The 21,078-nt window shown below is 47.4% G+C and overlaps 1 protein-coding gene across 1 annotated transcript in view; it reads left to right on the top strand.

Annotated features, from left to right (window-relative positions):
* LOC127608540 (neurobeachin-like) overlaps window positions 1–21,078 on the top strand; it is a 160,371-nt gene that overhangs the window by 44,763 nt on the left and 94,530 nt on the right. Inside the window, exons 23-34 of the mRNA XM_052077661.1 lie at window positions 459–688; window positions 780–933; window positions 1,190–1,364; window positions 1,707–1,819; window positions 2,965–3,030; window positions 3,339–3,485; window positions 4,686–5,020; window positions 7,886–8,028; window positions 11,316–11,448; window positions 13,107–13,234; window positions 17,268–17,329; window positions 20,904–20,968. Of these exons, the coding sequence (XP_051933621.1) occupies window positions 459–688; window positions 780–933; window positions 1,190–1,364; window positions 1,707–1,819; window positions 2,965–3,030; window positions 3,339–3,485; window positions 4,686–5,020; window positions 7,886–8,028; window positions 11,316–11,448; window positions 13,107–13,234; window positions 17,268–17,329; window positions 20,904–20,968 (1,751 nt within the window). The remainder of the gene's footprint in view (window positions 1–458; window positions 689–779; window positions 934–1,189; window positions 1,365–1,706; window positions 1,820–2,964; window positions 3,031–3,338; window positions 3,486–4,685; window positions 5,021–7,885; window positions 8,029–11,315; window positions 11,449–13,106; window positions 13,235–17,267; window positions 17,330–20,903; window positions 20,969–21,078) is intronic.

Genomic DNA, 21,078 nt, shown 5'->3' with positions numbered 1-21,078 from the left:
CCGAACCAGCTCGCATGCTAAGCTAACTAGCACCCTTCCATACATCTAACCAGTTAGCATGCTAAGCTAACTCGTATCCGTCCATCCATTCGACTAAAATAACTTGACAATTATGGCCAAAATAAAAATCATAAATGTTTTGACCAGTGTGGTCATCACGATTATTAATCACAGTTATCCATAATGTGAGCGGAAAACGTTTTTTATTTTTTTGACTTCTCAACAAACAAACATGTAAAGTTTTTAATGAAAATATGAGTTTCGGAAAAAGGACATGATCATGTTAGAATTCATGATGAAAACAAAATCTGAAAATTGACTACACTTTGAAAAAGTGCTCGATTAGATTTCGTAACATGTAAAATGGAAATATCGCCAACGATCGTGTTCATTTAATCCTGGCCGCCAAATTTGCAATCACCATTAGATGAATTGTTCAAACGACTTTTCTCCTTCAGAGCCTAAACAGCCGACTTGGCAGTCCGACGGACGGAGCCCATTTGCCGGGCGACGGCGCCCTGCCAGAGCGGGACTACGAACAGCAGCAGCAGCAGCGGCGGCGTCAGTTCAGCCCGGGCCCTCGCACCACCATGTTCCGCATCCCGGAGTTCAAGTGGTCGCCCCTGCACCAGAGGCTCCTGGCCGACCTGCTCTTTGCCCTGGAGAGCGACGTGCACGTCTGGAGGAGGTCGGGCGCGCGCTCGCGCTCGCACACGCACGTGTCGGCTCGCTTTAATGGGGGTACAATATCGGCTTTCTTTCTTTTCTCTCGGCCGCAGCCATTCCAGCAAGTCTGTCATGGACTTCGTGAACAGCAGTGAGAACATCATTTTCGTCCATAACACCATCCACCTCATCTCGCAGATGGTGGACAACATCATCATTGCCTGCGGTGGCATCCTGCCGCTGCTCTCAGCCGCCACTTCTCCGTCTGTACGTGCTCACTGTGAGGCTGTACTGACACCTAGTGGTCGGATGGGTTCTGCACACAACATGATTTGTTTGAGACTTTTTTTCTTAACTTGCAACTTTTCTAAATGAATTGTATTACTTTGTTTATGAATGAGCCCTGTTTTTCCTCTCCCACGGGTTTTCATAATAATTATAATAATAATAATGATGCAATCACATGAATATATAAAGACATAATATCTCAACTTTGTCTCTTGTTTTCTTCGTTCCCGTCGAGGTGGAGAACATCGAGGCGACGCAGGGCATGTCGTCGGAGACGGCCGTCACCTTCTTGTCTCGCCTGATGGTGATGGTGGACGTGCTGGTCTTCTCCAGCTCGCTCAACTTCAGCGAGATCGAGGCGGAGAAGAACATGTCGTCTGGCGGCCTCATGCGTCAGTGCCTGAGACTCGGTAAGCTCACCGTGACGATCGTTTATTTTGTCTATTTATCCGGTTTTTTTTGTTTTTTTGAGGGACGGGGGTCAAAATACCACAACGTTCCAGATTTGTGTCGAGGTTTTTTTTTTTTTTTTAAATGGGCCATGGCTTGGTCCTTGGCAAGTAGCATGGAGCAGATGTTAGGGCCTTCGAGAATCACCAACCTGACCTCGCTCCGTACTCACCAGCCACACCCCTCAAAGGCAAAAGACACATCGGTACCATTGTGTGTGATGATTTGATATGCAAATTAATTGAGTTACTTGCTTTTTTGTGTATTTGTGTGTGTGTGTGTGTATGTGTGTGTGTGTGTAGTGTGTTGCATGGCAGTGAAGAGCTGTCTGGAGTGCAGGCACCGGCACGGCGGGAACATGCCGATCGCTACCACCACCAACAACAACAAGTGCCAGGACATGCCAGCAAATACTGTGAGTCACCGCGAGATCCAACATTTGATCATTGATAAAATAAGAATCATCATTGAAAAATGAGAAAAATGTGCCTTGCGACAAGTATGTGACCACTGGCGCTCTCCCGCTCTTTATATATGCTGAAAGTAAAACCCCCGGGGCGTTCCCCTCCTGCGTCCTCCACTGGATTATGATTTGCTACTTGTTGAATAATGATTTCATTCAAACGTATTGCGCATTAAAATAAAGAAATCAAATGTACAGCAAAATGTGAATTTAAGAGGAAACTCCATATTGAATGCAAATGCATTGTTCAATCTAACTGAACTGTACTTGGGCAGTGACTGTTTTGCGTACCACTAGAGGGAGCCGTTGAGCACTTTTAGAATTGCTGTCCCCACCGAATGTACAGTACATCCATCCATCCATCCATCTTCTACCGCTTATCCGGGGCCGGGTCGCGGGGGCAACAGCTTTAGCAGGGAAGCCCAGACTTCCCTCTCCCTAGCTACTTCTTCCAGCTCTCCCCGGGGGATCCCGAGGCGTTCCCAGGCCAGCTGGGTGACGTAGTCTCTCCAGCGTGTCCTGGGTCTTCCTCGGGGTCTCCTCCCGGTGGGACATGCCCGGAACACCTCACCAGGGAGGCGCTCAGGAGGCATCCGAATCAGATGCCCAAGCCACCTCATCTGGCTCGTGCAGCATAATTAAGAGAAGAGAGGCAGAGAAAGTCCCCGACGAAGCCCACCGTATGCCTGTACGTCATATTGCGCTTGAATATACGATCCCATTTAATTTTGTGTTCAAATTGTCTCTGGATACGTGCGATGCTGCCGCTCGCGTGTTGAAGAAGTAGCGCTTGTTTGTATCTATGATATCATTTAGCATTGAGCTCGCTCTTAGCTGTGAAACCAAATGACATTTTCTTGAATACGGTGTGAAAATATCTCGTGTTTTATTCTCGTTTATTTATGTATGTATCAAACCTTGTGGGTTATAAAGTAGCTTCTTTTAATTTCCATCCGTGGTGTCAATTATATGTTAGCATTTTGCTATCGGACCTAGCCAAGTGACATGTTTTGGTCTTCAAATAGACAGCGTTTCATTGCCTTTTGTTTCACGTGCCAGTTTTTACTCTCACCGCATCCAACATGTCTCCCATCCAGGACCCCGATCGCCTCCTGCAGGATGTGGACATCAACCGCCTGCGTGCCGTGGTCTTCCGTGACGTGGTGAGCAAGGCTGATGTCAGGAAAAATGCAATTTGTGTTTTGCGGTGTCCGCTCGGGGGTGTAAATGTGAGTGTGGATGGTCATCGTGCCCTGTGATTGGCCGGTGACCGGTCCAGGGTGTCGTCCGGTCTCCCCGGCCCCTTTTGAGAAATTGTCAGCTCACTGAAGACTTATTGGGTTGTGTCATTTCCCATTTGATGGACAAGCAGGCTGCCCACAGTATTTAGCTTCATTATTTTAAAGAAATCCATTTGCCATCATTCTTTTAAGAGCAATGTGAGGCATCGTCTCGTGACTCTCCTCGGCAGGACGACAGCAAGCAAGCTCAGTTCCTGGCTCTGGCCGTGGTCTACTTCATTTCCGTTCTCATGGTGTCCAAGTACCGCGACATCTTGGAGCCTCAGCGCGAGACGGGCAGGACGAGCGCCAAGCCGGGCCACGGCGCGCCCGCTGCTGCGGGTGAGTCCTCGACTCTCCGAATGTTCACGCTTGTCCATTCACCTGCCGCGAATGCGGTTTACGTCGTTGGTTTCTTTTGTTTGTCTTTACATAAGAAACGGTTTAGTCTTCAAATCACCCACAAGGAGGAAGAAAAAATGGTGGTGGAGGTATTTAACGAGTGGTTTATTTTAAAACGTGATGGTTTAAAATATGTTTTCAAATCACAAATGTGGCCCGGTAGTCCAGTGGTTAGCACATCGGCTTCACAGTGCAGAGGTACCGTGTTCGATTCCAGCTCCGGCCTCCCTGTGTGGAGTTTGCATGTTCTCCCCGGGCCTGCGTGGGTTTTCTCCGGGTGCTCCGGTTTCCTCCCACATTCCAAAAACATGCGTGGCAGGCTGATTGAACACTCTAAATTGTCCCAAGGTGTGAGTGTGAGTGCGAATGGTTGTTCGTTTCTGTGTGCCCTGCGATTGGCTGGCAACCGATTCAGGGTGTCCCCCGCCTATTGCCCGAAGACAGCTGGGATAGGCTCCAGCACCCCCCGCGACCCTAGTGAGGATCAAGCGGCTCGGAAGATGTATGAATGAATGAATGAATGAATGAAATGTGGAACAGAAAATCGATAGACTGTATATAGAAAAAAAAATCTCAGCTCAAGCTGTCATTGTCATTTTTGTCACAAGGTAGCGCACCCCTCACGTTGCTCGAATCTACTTCGGCGTGAGAAAAATCCAATTGTCAGCTGGTGTACATTCTTGAGACGAAATGAATTTCGCTTCCAGGGATTAAGTAAAAAAAAAAAAAAAAAAAAAAAAGGACGCATCAAATAATATCTCAGTAGCCAGCAGAGGGAGACAGAATGCAGAAACCTGACCGGTCTCTCAATGGTGACCTGATTTTCTTTGATTTAAAAAGAAAAACACAAGGAAAGGGGAGGGTGAAGGGGGGGGGGGCACATCCCAAACCTCGCATCTATAAAGGAGGGGGGCACAGTATGGGAATGAAAAAAAAAACCCTCTGCAACAGCCACATAAAAAAACTCAAATAACCGGCACATGCGGGAGGGGCGGGGTCATCGTGTGCACCATGTTTTTTTCTGTCAATATATTTGATATGTTGCACCTCGTGTTCCCAATGTTGTGGACGGGGAGCGCATAATGCAATTGATATATTGGTCTCAAATATTTGTCCCTTTCTAAAAATGTTGTCAGTCTCTGACTTATGTTTCTGCCCTCTCAGAAGCCGGACAGACCTTTGCGGACCCTCCAGACCCCCCTCCGGCTTCAGACGAGCGCTCGCTTCCCCGCAGCGAGCCGAGCGTCCCGATCGAGGGGCTCGTCGGCGTAGTCAACGGCTGTGAGCTCTTCCCCGAGCCTCTGCCGCCCTCCTCCTCCTCCTCCTCGGGGCTCAACGTCAAGGAGATCCTCAAGAGTCTGGTGGCCCCGCCCATGGAAGGCATGGAGGCGGGGCTAGAGACGGTCTCCTGCCCGGACCTCGCGGCCGAGGCCCAGAGGGCACCGCCCATGCAGTTCCACTCCTTTGACAGGTACCAAACGCTTTACGGTGACTCGACCTTGACTTTTTTTACCTTTTAAAATCTCACGGGAACCGGCGACACTCGTCAAGTCAACAAAATTAGTCCTCCAAATAATGACTTAAAAATTCAAGGGGAGGGGAAAACCTGATTCTGATTTGGTTTTTTTTTTTAATCATGAACATCAAATAAAGCAAAACGTCAAATGGCAACGTGCCCATTCGTCCACTGCCGCAAAGACGAAAATTCGTGTATTTTTAATTCATTAAATTTGATCTAATAAACTCATCAATCTCAAATGTCCTAAAATGAACTTTAGTTTGTAAAAACAACTTGAAAGGCTCACCAGGCAAAGATGAGCTCGAAAACCACAAACGTGTCATCATCCAATTTCTGTAAGCTGAAATGTGGACATCTTCAGGCCACCAGATGACAATCTGCCCGGCAGCTGTTTGTTTTTTTTTTTGTTTTTTTGTAGTTTGAATGCGAGTCTACGTCGAGTCCCATGACTCGAGTCCTCTCCACCTTGTCATTCGAGTGCGCTTTAAACACGAAGGCCAAAGAAAACTGCAAGATTGGCCCGCGTAAACCCGAAACCGCCGCGGCCTGCGAGGTGAGCCTGATGAATCGGTTTGGGGGGCGCGAGGGGGGGTATGGTGTATGAAGGTGGCGGGGGGGTCTCCAGGGTGTTGATGACAGATTAAACAGAAGCGGTCCGTGCGGCCGCCTGCGTCCGCCTGAGCCTTCGCGGCGCTAACGCGATGCGGCGGCCCCAAATGAGTTTCTACAGCCGAGAGGATCGTTTTTGAAAAACCTTTCACGCACACGCCGTCCCCGCCGTATGACTCGGTGAGGCGTCGTCTCCCGTTCGCCGTGTCTGATTGTTTGCCACCCTGTCAAGCCAAATGAGCCGCCGGCCTTTCATTGGGCTGTCGGGATGGACGCAGATTGAACTTGACCACGTCGGGAAAAGGAAAATGGCCGCCAGGCGAACGACACCTGCTTGACGTCATTCAAAAAAGCGGTCGAGAAAAGCTCACTTGGCCTTACGATCGATGGAGGCGAATGATTCCTTTTGTATCACGACAGGAAACACGCCGGGATGAGGTGAAACGGGCGCCACCGAAAGGAAGCGCCCACGCGGTTATGTGGCACGGCGCGCCGCGGGGGCCTCGTTAATATTCATTCCCAGATGAATCCCCGCTTTATTCGCCGCAACTCAATTAAGACAATCCTATTAATAAAATATGCTCTAGATAAGCCATGCATGATTCATGAGCGGCGGGCTCATGAATTATTCACGTCAAATGTGAGCGCGGGGGGAGTGGGGGGTGGGGGGGGGGCGGGGGGCTCGGGCGGCGTTCCTCCAGCGGTTCCCTCGTCTCCGGGAGATGTTCTGATAGCTGTCGATGAGGAGAGCAGAAGAAAGCGCCGGCAGATAAATGATGCTTGTCATCAGTTAGCTTCAGAGCGCCAAAAAAAAAAAATGAAAAAAAAAATCTCTGGAGATGAGGATGCGTACTTTGGCGAGCTTTCAAGCTGCTTCTCTCACTCGCTGTTGGCGGGTTTTGATCTGCGGCGCCGAGGAGAAGAAAAAACAAAATTAGTGCAATTTTGGGTTTGCCGTCAAGCCGGTTGTCAGGCTGCGAAGCGAATGGGTTTCAGCAACGCAAGAGAACGAGGAATAAAGAAAAGCGGGGGCCCGAACGAACCCTCGCACCCACGCCGCGATCGTCAAACGCGTTCTGCAGGGTGGACTCAAAAAGCTTCGCAATTCGGCGTCACCCGCTTCTTTCCAAGTGGTGCTCTTTCGCGGGAACTTTCGAGTCGGCGACGAAGCCGCTTCAAACCAAAATGGCCGACTTCCTGTTGAATTTCTGGCATGGGTCCTCGAGACTTTTTATTTTTATTTTTTTTGTGCAGCCTGTTCTCATCCACGTCACGTTCATTTTGTCTTGATAAGTGCCGGGGGACGAAATGTATTTTTTTTTTCCACTCAAGTTTCCAGGGGGCGCTACCGATTGAACTTTGAAGGATTCCTGTTCTGTTTCGAGCATGGACCTTTTGAGACTTTTTTCACGCGTACTTTTTATGTCCGCCAAATTTTGTTTTTCAGCACTAAAATTGTTGCTTTGTGTTGACAAAGCAAAACTTTGTTAAATAATTAATTTTTTAAAAATTAACTAATTAATTAACTAATTAATTCAAAGATTTGGTGGGGATGGAATTAATTAACTAATTAATTCAAAGATTTGGTGGGGATGTGTTGTCAAAAAAAAAACCAAAGAAAAGGTGGACCAGATCTCACCCAGCCGTACTCTCTCCTCAGCTGTACATGCTGGGGGGGCGGGGGGGGGTCACATCGCAAGCGTTTCCTGTAACATGCGACATGAAACGGAGGGATTGTGCGTTGTCCGGCTTTGAGCATTTCCAGAGACGGACTTCCGACAGACGCCGGCCTTTCGCTTGCACACCCAAACGGGGCCTCAGCTGGCTATCAGCCGTCATCCGACATCCACACGAATCCAAAGAGCAAACGCAGATGCGCCGACTACAAAAGTTCCTGTCTTTGATCATTTGTCCAGTCACGAGCGATTGCATCACAGATCGGCGGCCACGAAATGACCTTTTTCTCGTAATTACGTGCGTTTTGTGAAATGCCGAAGATTCATCTACGCATTATCAATTATGCAATCTAAATGTAGTCAAAGCATATCATGTTTGGATTTTTATTTGGGGACCAGGGTGGGCAGACTAAACATACTGCGGGTCGAATTGACCCGTTGACATTTTTGCTTGTATAAAACAAATTTTTAAAAAAAATTTTTTTTGGCTGTTAGCTTGATGCGTGTCAGATTGTAACGTTTGGACCCGCAGGAGCGTGGTGGTACCCGCCAAGAAGCCGCCCCCGGGGGGTCTTGCCGTCACCACGGCGGGGGGCAGCCCCGCTACCGGCCCGGTGACGCCCAACATCTTTGCGGCTGCCTCGAGCAACCCTAAGAGCATGATCAACACCATGGGTACGTCTGCTGCCAGCTCCCCGAACGCTCCCGTTATTTTGCCGGTCCGATTTTTGAAAACGGCCAAGCAAATTCCATCCACATTTGATCCAGTTCCATTTGGAGTTCACACGTTAGTTTGAAGACATCCAATCCACTTTGAATCAAATTGGCGTTGGGTGTGCCGGCTCAGAGGATTTGCGGTCAAACCCAATTGAATCCAGATCGGATTCGGTTCACTTTCAAGTCCACACGCCATAACAAATTCCTTTGAACGTTTCTGTTCACATCACACCAATTTGAAACTTGATCGGTTCCAGATAAAGTCGGATCCGTATACCGGAAAAATAATCCGAATGTCTTAACTCCCTGTTCTGATTTGGTTCCGATTTGCAATGCTCGGAGGGCGGGGCCCACAGATTAAAATATGAAAACAAAATCACTCCGGATCCAATCCAGTTAAACGTGGGTCGAATTTCAGTGAGAATCGGTCCGAATCTGGTGTCAACCATCATCGCTTGACTTTTTCACCAATTTGAATCAAAATTTTGCACATTGAGGTGGTCCAGGGGTCAAATATTCAAACCAGTTGTTTTATGGCAAAGAATCCACATACAGTAGCTGTGTAGCCATCAAGAAACGAAAACAAAAGTCAAAATCTGTTTTCCTTGGATCGTGGACTCGATTCATTTCAGACCAATTGTTAATGTGGATGCTGCTTTAAAAGGGGTCACATTGACCCGTGAACGTGTTTGTTCATCCACACACAACCATGTGATCCACATTTACCCACTCTGCCCCCCACCCTCAAAGAAAAAAAATGTTCCTTCTTCCTAAACTCCACCAGATGGCGCTGTAGACTTCCCCATGGCGGTCTCGCACGGAGCCGGATAATGGCGAGCTTTGTTTGAGCTCGCAGAATTCCCCCTCCTGCAAGCCAGCGACACACACACTTGCCCCCCCCCCCCCCCGAATGCACTTGTGTTCCCTGCTTGAGATGTGCGCTGTACATTTCCGTGTTGACGTTTCACTCCACAGTCTCACCTCGAGGAGCGCCGTTACCTTTTGTTTGCGCCCCTGCGCACTTGGGTTTCTCGCAATTCTGTTAACGGGTCACTTTGACCCCGGGGCAAGATGAATTCTCCGAAAGGGCTTCTTTCTACAGCCTCATTGCACGCTTTGCCAAAATGTGAAATTAACCCCCTTTTGGATTTCATGCTTATAAGCGTCTTAACTGGGTCGATTTGACCCGCAACTTAACAGGAAGCTGTCCAAACAAACAAATAAACATTAGCAACAACAAAAAAAATCCCCTCTCCTCAGTTGAGCCTGCACAGGAATGAGGCCAATGCAGCGAAAAGCCAGAGGCATTCACGCAGACACCCCCCCCCCCACCCCTCAGTCCCCCCCCCACCCCCCCCCCCATGATCTCACATTGTTTGGGGGTTTCCCCCGCTTCCGAAAAGCACAACACGCTTTATTGTCACCATGTCAAACATCTGATAGCGCTTCAGGTTCAGGGTAGCACTGGATCGCTTGGCGCTTCTTCGCGTTCAAGCTGCCGTCTTCCAAATCCGCCACCATCTGGGCGGTTAACGTGGGAGGCAGTCGGGACGTCTTCAGTCCGATGAAGTCAGTTGAATCCAGATCTGATCCGGTTAAATTCGGGTTAAAAAAAAAAAGCATTGGAAAAAAAAATAAGGGGGTGGATGATCAATATGTCAAAATCTCCTGGAGTGTTTGGATAAAACTTCTACTATATGTGCGGGCTAATAAGTTGCTGAACATAAATTGAATCCAGATATGATCCGGTTAAATTCGGGTTTAAAAAAAAAAAAAAAAAAAGCATTGAAAAAAAAAAAGGGGGTGGATGATCAATATGTCAAAATTTCCTGGAGTGTTTGAATAGAACTTCTACTATATGTGCGGGCTAACAAGTTGCTGAACATAAATTGAATCCAGATCTGATCCGGTTAAATTCGTGTTTAAAAAAAAAAAAAAAAAAAAAGCATTGAAAAAAAAAAGGGGGTGGATGATCAATATGTCAAAATCACCTGGAGTGTTTGAATAAAACTTATACTATATGTGCCGGCTAATAAGTTGCTGAACATAAATTGAATCCAGATCTGATCCGGTTAAATTCCGGTTTAAAAAAAAAAAAAAAAAAGCATTGAAAAAAAAAAAGGGGGTGGGTGATCAATATGTCAAAATCTCCTGGAGTGTTTGAATAGAACTTCTACTATATGTGCGGGCTAACAAGTTGCTGAAAATAAATTGAATCCAGATCTGATCCGGTTAAATTCGGGTTTAAAAAAAAAAAAAAAAAAGCATTGAAAAAAAAAAGGGGGTGGATGATCAATATGTCAAAATCTCCTGGAGTGTTTGAATAGAACTTCTACTATATGTGCGGGCTAACAAGTTGCTGAAAATGAATTGAATTCAGATCTGATCCGGTTAAATTCGGGTTTAAAAAAAAAAAAAAAAGCATTGAAAAAAAAAAAGGGGGTGGATGATCAATATGTCAAAATTTCCTGGAGTGTTTGAATAGAACTTCTACTATATGTGCGGGCTAACAAGTTGCTGAACATAAATTGAATCCAGATCTGATCCGGTTAAATTCGGGTTTAAAAAAAAAAAAAAAAAGCATTGAAAAAAAAAAGGGGGTGGATGATCAATATGTCAAAATCTCCTGGAGTGTTTGAATAGAACTTCTACTATATGTGCGGGCTAACAAGTTGCTGAAAATGAATTGAATCCAGATCTGATCCGGTTAAATTCCGGTTTAAAAAAAAAAAAAAAAAAGCATTGAAAAAAAAAAAAAGGGGGTGGATGATCAATATGTCAAAATCTCCTGGAGTGTTTGAATAGAACTTCTACTATATGTGCGGGCTAACAAGTTGCTGAAAATGAATTGAATCCAGATCTGATCCGGTTAAATTCGGGTTTAAAAAAAAAAAAAAAGCATTGGAAAAAAAAAAAGGGGGTGGGTGATCAATATGTCAAAATCTCCTGGAGTGTTTGAATAGAACTTCTACTATATGTGCAGGCTGAAAATGAATTGAATCCAGATCTGATCCGGTTTGTCATCACGTCACATCATTTCATTTTGGAAATTCTAGTCATCCATTCCAGCCCCCCCCCCCCCAAAAAATAATAATCGAGTTCATTTTTTTTCCCCCAACCCCTTTGCTCACGTGTACATGACACCCCATGAATGTCTTCTTTCATTGTATTTTTATTATTATTATTATTATTTTTTTTTGTCAATTGGAATTTGAAATGGCGACTGTCCTCTTTGCCACGTTCAGGAGCCATCGACGCCTCCGCCGGCGGCGCCGGGCCGTCGTCCTCGTCCGCCCTCGTCAACGGCGCCACCAGGAGGAACCTCCCCGCCGTGCAGACGGTGGCGCCCATGCCCGAAGACACTCTTGAGAACATGAGGTACGAGCATCCTCCAGTCAACTTTCACCGAGCAGAAAGAGCAATTTTCATCAACAGCGTTTCGGGGGGGAAGAGAAAATGGACCCTTTGTTGATATCAAACATTTTTGAAAAAAGCCGTTCAAATTTCCCCAGTGTGGGCCAAATAAAGGTTCATTTATCTTATCATAAGGCATGATAGCATTTGATTCGTCCAGCTGGAGCGTCCACAGCGCACTCTTTCTTTACGATGACCTTCATTTGGCATGCTGTCGATTTAGTTCACGACGACTGCTGAGTCATGTCGCTCCTGCTTTTCGCTTCTCTTTCTGGAAATGGAGACGCGCTTCGAGTTGCACGGCTTGCATACATGCGCAGGGACACGAACTAGGCATCATGACGACTATTTAAAAGATGTCATCCAAAATGTTTCAAAAGAAGCAAGGTCAGCAACAAAATCAAACTACAGTAATGTGATCTGTTATTTTAAACATAAGATGGGGACAAAAGAGAGAGAAAAAAAAATTAAGGAGCTTTCTGCAGCTGCTTGCCGTTTGAAAAAAAATATTTTGGAATAATTAACTGCTTAGTCGGATGATAATTGAAAAAAAAGAAAAAGAAAAAAAATAGTTTTGGTCTCCTAAGTCTGAATACCTCCAAACCAACCTTTTTTTTTTTTGTTTTTTTAAATACGGAGCCCACTGGCCCCTAACCTGAAATGTGAGGGGGGGTCACACTGTGTTTTTTTTTTTTTAACCGCTAAATGGGCGCTTAAACATAATAATAAATAAAACATATTCAGAAATAGCAACAAATAAATCTTAGGCGCAATCTGGAGCTTTTTTTTACCAAAAAAAAAAAAAAAAGCAGAACATTTTTTGAGGTATGGGGGGGGATGTCATTGGATTTGTCTGTCATAATTGTTCACTTGTGATAAAAAAAATTATTATTATTATTTTTGAACATGTTTTTTTTTGTTGCTATTTTTCAACGAGCTAATTGACCCACGAAATGGGCCCACCGATGAATCGGTCAGGCCCGAAGTAACGCAACATGTCTCTGTCGTTCGTGCGTGGCTTACTTGAAATGTTCTCGTTCGGTGGTGGCGTGTCAGCCAAGTCTGGAATGAGCCTTGGATGGATTTGAGTCTTTTCCGCAGAGAATTCGCCCTGCCCCGCTCGTGGTTCTGCGTTATATGCGTGTGTGTGTGTGTGTGTGTGTGTGTTTTGTGCCCGAGTGCCCTTGCCTCGTCTCCCTTCGGCTCTAATAGTTTGTGACAGTCCCGCCGGAGAGCCGGGCTTTTTCTCCGCTCACGTGTGTCCCTCTGCACAAATCGGGGGATCAGTTGCCATGGCAGCCGTGCCCGCCGTAACCTGGCGTAACCCGCCGCTCAGTGATGGCTCAGTTTCACAGTTTGGAACACAAACAAAAGAACAAAAATCTCTCGTTTCATTTTGAAAATAGATGTAGAAACAACGTAACAAATTCATGCGTTGCTTGTGTTGCATTATGAAAATTAGTGATAACTATTGAATGAAAAAAAGGTCCTGCCCGATTGTTTATTCGATATTTTATGACTGTATTATTATGGTTATTTTTCCGAAATTTACACAAAGACACAAAAATTGACTTTTTTTTTTTTAGTCCATATTTTAAATGTTGCCACGTTGGCCTTTGCAGTATCACCTCCAAACTGGAGCGAGCGTTGGAGAAGGTCGCCCCACTGCTGAGGGAAATCTTTGTGGACTTTGCGCCCTTCCTGTCGCGAACCCTGCTGGGCAGTCACGGACAGGAGCTGCTCATTGAAGGTACGCCCACATTTTTTATTTTTTATTTTTTTTAAAACAAGATGCAACACATGAATTTTCATTGGGGCGAGGCAGTACTTCATCAGCCAGCTATCAAATGACACTTTGCAAAAATTGACGGATGGGATTTGAGTAGCGGATCCGTGCACGTGGTGCAGATCCACGCGGCCTTGCTTACCAGACACATTTTTAGAAGGAGAGAATTGACGAAAAAGATTTGCTAGCACACGGCTAACGATGAGCATTCATGCGGCAGTGTTCTGGGAGGAGCCGAGCCTTCAGGATGGTAGATTTGCTATTTACAGTATATTGCCAATATGCAGCACACATCGTAATTGGACGCACGGAAAACGTCCATGTTCGAAAATTGAAATTCAATTTGGTGATTTTATTTTAGAAGCAGCCACGTGTGTGTGTGTGTGTGTGTGTGTGTGTGTGTGTGTGTGTGTAAAACTGGCTTTTGTTTGACCTCTTTTCACCGACGGCTCTTACCACCTCGCTCGTGCGAATGTTTGCAGACGTTTTATCTGATTATAAATTTACATCATTAAATGTTTAGTAAGGTGAACGGCACCTAATCTACTTCAAAATCATTAAGAACGCATGGCCAGTGCCCGGTCCTCACTTATCTAGTTAAAAACTTTTTCTTAACCTTTGGTGTTTTATTTAATCTAAAGGAATGTATTGCCTAAGGGCGCCCTCCTGTGTCTAGAAATGTGTCTTTTTCATTTCTTTTTCAACCAGAAAGGGTGGTCCTCGCTTTGTAGGCCTTTTTACTCGGTCCTCACTGTGCAGCAATTGCAGGAATGTGTGTGTGTGTGTGTGTGTGTAAAACTGGCTTTTGTTTGACCTCTTTTCACCGATGGCTCTTACCACCTCGCTCGTGCGAATGTTTGCAGACGTTTTATCTGCGCGTCGTCCCAGATGGGGATGAACGTGTGTTCTTTAAATACTGCCCGAATCGCAATATTTTTCTCTGCCTAACACAAAGCTAAATATCAGCTGGAGTGCAGAGCCATTGAATGTCGGCTAAAAATAAGCGCCGCCAGAGAGAAAGGATGCCACTTGTGACCCACTTTGTCGAGCTCCTTTGTGCGCCGCGTTGAGTTCAAGAATGGTCTTGAAATCAAGACGTTTGATCCCCATTCGAAGTTATTCCATTTTTCACCGTTTATTTTTCGGCTGGGACAGACGGATGGCGGAATTGAACAACGGCAATTGAAGAAATGTGATTTGTTTTCATGCTCTTGTTTTGCTTGCTGGAGGGCGAACGTGGAAACGGCTGCTCTTAAATCTTGTGGATCTTGAATTTGGGATGATTAGAATCAGTCAAAAATTCTGTTAAGGAGGAGCTACATCTCAATGCAATTATTAAAAAATGTTATGATCCAAACCGAGCGATCCAAAGGTCCCGAAGGAGCGGAACATTCTTCCACCGTCTTATCATTTCTCTCCCTGAAGAATGTGACAAACCAATATTCAGCCCCTCAACTCCACTCCAGTGGCGCCATCTACTGGTTTGTGTTTGTCATGAGAGTTGTGCAGAAGCTTGAATTGCACAGACGACCGGTGTAAAAGTTTAAAAAGCTCCTTGAGGAAAATTTGGATTCCAGTTGGCCCGAGAGACGGCAGCGAATGAGGTCATTTGACGTGGAACGGGGGGGGGGGGGGGGGGGGGCACGGCTGGAATTCAAGTCATTGTGCTGAAGAGAAGTTGCAGGCCTCCAGTACTCAACAGCAGATCGCAACACATTTTTTTCTAGCATTTCGGCAGCCACATTTTGAATTCAATTTCTCATCCCAAAAACGCGTCCTGCGTACTTGCAGGCGGAGACGCGAAACACACTTCGCCGAAGCTCAATTGATCCGTCTTTGCACCTTTCTTCTCACATATTTCAAACTCCAACCTTCACCCTCAAGTCAATCGAAGCGTTTATTAACCCACCGGTTTGTGGTCCTGCCTGTTGCGGCTAACAAAAAAAAAATGTTGATGGCCTCCTTGCGCCACTAGTTAGCAGCGACACGGCGCGCAGCGACCGCGGCCCTCTTAGCGCCTTCAAAGTCCAATCTTTATTTGCGCTAATCTTTGCGGTTGTTGACGGAGGTCCCTTCCAACTTCCTTCCGTCCTTCTCCACCACAGTTGGAACACTGTTGCGGGGGCGCACAGGCGCACCCTTTACTCGGAATTATGAGCCATCCATCACTCCTAACGTTATCCGGGGTGGAGCCCCCCCCCCCTTGTGCTCCTTGGTGCCCTTTTTTTTGCCTCACCCTGACCTCTCCCCCCCCCCACAGACATGCGGTCTCTGTTGCAATTACGCTGAGCTGCGGGAGCTGGTGGCCGGCGCACCAACACTGCCGCTGTTGTGACGGCCGCCGCCCGATACGTCGACCCCCCCGCCCCACAATGCCGCGTTGGCCCCAGGCCGCCGTTTACGCCAAAAAGACTGGCAGCTCCCTGTTTCCAGAGAACGCGTTTAGTTTGTCTACCGGCGCGAGGCCGAGGTCAGACGAGCGCCCGACTCCCGCGTCACACACGGCGCGGCGTGTCAGCGCCGTAACGAGAGGTCGACGGCGGCGCCCCCCCCCCCCCCCCCCACGTGTACGAGAGAAGGGTCACTTGGTCTCAGAGTCTTTACGGTGTGCTCCTTTGGGGGCCGCCTCGTTGAAGCGTCGGCTTGGGACGCGCCGCCGCTAGATGGTGGCGGCGAACTTCACATCTGGCCACCATCCGTTCGTGTTGCCGTCAAAACCAAATTTTTTTTTTTTTACCCAGCGGCACTACGGAAGAAGATGCCAGCGGTGTCCACTGAAAAATAGCTTTGTGTCAGAAAGAAAAGGTCAAAGGGCATGATAAAAAAAAAAAACTGTAAAGATGTGAACTAGGAGGCAAGACAATTTATTTCATTGCATGAAATTTTATTGGACGTTTTCAAACGGTGCACTCTCGCGAATACAAAGAAAAAGTCAAGGTCACCTTATTTTTCACAACCTGTTAATTAATCATTAATTCGATCAATATGGATAATTGTCTTTGGCCAATAAAGCAGACACGATGACGGCGACCCGCCTGGCGGGGTAACGCCACCAACCAAGTCCAGCAAACGGAAGCACTGCCGATATTTGCAAAAGTGTGGCAACAAGCGGCGGTGCTGACGCCGGCGGGCCGCACGAAGCCATCACAGCGCCGCCTTGTGGCTGACCGACGTCGTCGCTCTCCTCTGAGTGACGGCTCGTCATTCCGGAGATGACGACAACTTTCTTCCAGTCTCGGTGGCCTTTAATGAGCACAAAATGAGTGTGTGTGTGTGTGTGTGTGGCTCATGACTGCACTTTAATGTGTTCGTTAATTTCGACCACATGAAAAATAACTGGAAGAACTGGAAGATTGACATTTGAGCTCAATATTTTGGAGTTTAAAATATGAAAGTATGTTGCGCACGTGTCGTCTAGCTTCTACCACGCTACATCCCAAAAAAAAAAGCAAAAAGCAATCTATCTAAGCCAGGCATGTCCAAAGTCCGGCCCGGGGGCCAAATCCGGCCCGCGGTCGAATTTCATCCGGCCCTCGGCCCCCGTCATAAAATCAGTGCCGTCTGGCCCGCAGGTTGGGCGCAATGGAACGCGTGTTGCATTGACTGAGGTCTCGTCGACTGGTGAGTGATGTTTCATAGAGTACTGCTTCCCTCTAGTGGCTAAATGAGTAATAGCATTCACTAAATGAGTAATAGCATTTAGACACTAGAGGGCATCACTCACGAGTTAACAAGACATCACTCCGTGTTTATATTGACTGATATGTCATATTTCAAATTCCTGTTTCAAATGAACCAAAAGAAATTCTTAAGATTGTTGAAATTCAAATAAAAATGGAAATGTGAAACAGACTGGCTTACTAAAATTTGTTGAACAATATTGTTGTTCAATGTAAAGAATGTCAGCCAAGGTCGGCCCCCCCGACATTTTACAAAAAGTTTGGACACCCCTGGTCTAAGCTAACGGCGTGTTGATTCTTTTTTTTTTTCTCTCCAGGTCTGGTGTGCATGAAGTCAAGCACGTCGGTGGTGGAGCTGGTGATGCTGCTTTGTTCTCAAGTAAGTTTGCCTTCCACTCTTCTCGGGGGGATCGATTGACCCCCCCGAGGTATGCGCTTCCAAGCGCACGTACTCGCCTCCGCTGGCTAGCTTCATATTTGCCATCATTAATAAGGTCACGTAACACGTATGTATCATCTTCACTTATAACCGCGTGCTTTTGTTGATGTCGAAAGTTCCTGCCGCCGCCGAACAGCAGCAGCGACTTTCTCGCCTGGCCTCATCCCGCCCCCCCCCCCAGCCCTCCCCCGACTGAGTGATTACCTCAAAACTGCCCCTGCGAGGCTCCTGTTAAGCCCTTGTTTAAAGCAAGGTCGGAGCCCCCGATGTAGCAGTAAGAAGGGAGATATTTAACATACCTTCTGTCAGCCCATCAGTCTCGCAATCGGGACGGCCATAAGGAAGCCATTACTTGGTGCCTCTTTGGTTGGATCCAAGACACCAGAGGGCGGATGGGCTCGGCCGCCGACGTCTTCTCTCCGCCGGGGGTGCTTGGCCTCGCTTCCGCGGGAGCTGCCATTCAGTCTCCAATCAAAAAAAAAACAAAATGTCCGAATGGGACAGCCGGTGTTGAGTTATTTCAAGTTCTCCGAGGGGCTCCCCTTTCTGATGCTTTTTTTTCTGCTGGACATTTGAATTTATTGCACGTGAGAGCACGTGAGACCCCCCCCCCCCCCCCCCAATTGATTCTCCCTGGATCCTCAGCTAGCATTTCGCCTGCTCCAGAGCTTTCTGCCATTAAGTGGCTCTGAGGATGAAATTCCGGTTGATGCCCCGCCTACTAGAAGTGCCCCCTGCGTCCTTTCGCACAGAGACCGCCCACCGATGGCAATTCTGTTAACGGGTCAATTTGACCCGGGGCAAGATGAATTCTCCGAAAGGGCTTCTTTCTATAGCCAAAATGTGAAATTAACCCGTCGCCTTTTGGATTTCACGCTGATAAGCGTCTTAACTGGGTCGTTAAGACTGGTCGTCTTAACATGGGTGTGCCGCCACATTAGCAACCCCCGAACGTGACAAAAATGGACGCACTATGATGGTTTTTGCTCGGTCCCGAATCCACTAGCAAATAGGGGGGGGATTGATTGCCTGTACAGGAAAACCCCGCAAGTAGTTGACGCTCCACCCGAAAAGCTTTGTAATGGCCTACAGATGCCACAAGATGGCGGTGCAAGCACGCCCAACGACGAGATGAAACTCCCCAACTCACTTCAACATGTTGCCTTGGCACGAAGATGCCACCAGATGGCAGCGGAATCTTAAATAGGGGAGCTTTTCAGCAAACGACGTCCTTTCGTAGGCGATGTTTGCGAATGCCAAACAACAAACCCGTCAAGCGAGGACGTGCACCAACTTGATCAATCGTGCAAAGCAGCAAATGCACCCCCCCCTCCCCCCCCCTCTTTGCAATAATGCATTGGGACAGCTAGCGGGGTGCTTTGCTGACCCCTTGAACCCTCACTGTTTAGCGGCCTGTCACTTTTCTGCATGAATTAGCGCTAACGACCCGCCTCCTCTTATTCTTGCATACTAATGGCGGCCGTCACGGTTGCGCAAACGCCAACGCCGCTCCGCTCCGCTTTCCTGGGCCGAGCGAAAAGGTCAAGCAGCTCTGTTTCTTGTAACAGTTTGAGTGTACGCGAGGGAAAGGAGGGGGGGGAGCGAGTGGGCGGGGGCGGCGAGAAGGAGCGGAGCCAGTGGAGATTTTAGTGATGGAAGGCCTCCAGATGTGGAGAGCATCAGCCAGCAGATAAAAGCGAAAGGCTCCGGACGCTCTGACAGGTCGGATCCAAGCGCTCACAAATACTCGCCGTCCTGCTGAATCTCAGTCAGATGAAAGCGGGGGGGGGCAAAAAACAAAACCCCAGTGATGGGATTTGAGGTTCATATCTGTTTGCTGTCATTGATGGGGGAAAATGTGGAAAATGTCTGAAATTGTCACAAGGCGCTTTTTGGTTGTGATGGGATATGGAATTTATTCACTGTCATTTGTTATAACGATGTAATAAATGTACATAATGTATATGATTGGGTTTGAAATTGAACACAGATTTGAAATTGGACTCGCAAATTGGTGCTGTTGCTAAATCCATCTCTCTCTTTTTTTCTTTTTTTTTCTTTTATTCATCTTAGGCTAGCTTACCTCTCTGAGTTCTTCCACCTCTTTGTCGCCGCCCAGAACTTTTTTTTTTTGTTGCCCATCGTTCAATTTTGGAATGACGTCCCCGAAATAGTTGGGCAAGACCCCCTCGTCGTCCATTTTTTTTTTTAGAGGTGTCTTAAAAACACATTTTTATTGTTTGTCTTTCAACTCGGCAATGTTTTAGGATTTCATTGTTTTTTTTTTTTTTTGCTGTTTTATTTGCTTCTTCATTTTATCATTTGAACTGTCGTTTTTGCACGTCTGATTTTTACTTTATGTCCAGCAGCTGCGGTGACTTTTTAAGTCGAGTTGACTTGATCGTGGAGCGGCTGGCTCGTCAATTTGACTTTTCTGTCATGACCGAAACGTGTTTGAAAAATGTTACGCAGACCTGTGAGAAAAAATGGCTGCCAGATCAGTTCCCAAAACAAAAAACGTTTTGGGGATCGAGCCCGATAGCTAGCATCGTTATACTTGAGACCCGGTCCCCTATCGCCTCTTGTCGACAAAACGAAATGAAAAGTTCTATCAACATTTTGAAATGTCAAACCCGTCCATCAAAACCTTGTCCGTAGGTGTCCCGTGCGCCTCCATTTCTGTGTTTATTTTTGTCACGTGAGCGCCCGAGCGGGGCCCTAACCCCCCCCCCCCCCCCCGTCCAAATCCACAGCGTCTTACAGATACTGTATCACAGGGGCGAAAAAAGGAGGAGGGGGGGTGGAGGGGTGCGAGTTATGTAGAGGTTGGGGGTTGGGGGGTGGGGGGGCACAGGGAACATTTGGAGACCAGATGCTCAGCAGTTTGTTTGCAGCGTCTCCTGGACTAAACACGTGCGCGGGTCACCGCCGCCATGTTAGTATCAGGTAAGACGAGAAAAAAAAAAAATCTTGCTGGCACGCCCGCGCGATGCTACGCGCGCAATGGCGCAAATCTTTGACAGAAAACATCTTCAATGAGCTCAGTGATCTGACCCGAATTTGTTCCCGTAACCGCTTTCTTTCCCCACCGTGATTTTTACGGGAGAGAGAGGCGGCTTTTCCCACAGCGAGGTCTTCTAATCATTTCCAGAGACGGCGAATAGCAAGTCAGGCAGGCTAGGTGGGGGTCTGGAGGGGTTTTGGGAGGGGGGGGGGCTCAACTCGCTCGCTAATCTGTCACTGCGCAGGCCGGAGGAAATGGCCGCATTAAAAGCGGGGAGGATACGGTTTCATCCCCGCAATTAATGTCCGCGCGGTGTTTACGGATCTTTTCACCGAGCGGGACGGCGAAGATCACACATGTGGTTTGCAGCTTCTCACCGCCGCCATTGTCTTGTCAGTGAACTCGACGCTCTTTCCTTTTGACGGAAGGGGGGGGGGGGGGGCGACGCTCTGAGAAAAATGTGCCCTTGCGACGCAGTTGACTTTGAAGATTGGTTTGTTGTCTTGTCAGGAGTGGCAGAACTCCATCCAGAAGAACGCCGGCTTGGCCTTCATTGAGCTCATCAACGAAGGAAGGTACGCAGTCCTCGCCTCGTTGAATTTTTTTCCGTATCGATGTCACCTCATCGGACGCTCAATTCCGTGGGGGGGGGGGGGGGGGCAACCGAGAGCCAGGCCAAGGCAGG

Source organism: Hippocampus zosterae, chromosome 10, assembly GCF_025434085.1.
Source record: "Hippocampus zosterae strain Florida chromosome 10, ASM2543408v3, whole genome shotgun sequence".
Classification (NCBI taxonomy): Eukaryota; Metazoa; Chordata; class Actinopteri; order Syngnathiformes; family Syngnathidae; genus Hippocampus; species Hippocampus zosterae.
Note: the sequence above shows the minus strand (reverse complement) of the source record. Positions and strands in the feature narration are given on the sequence as shown.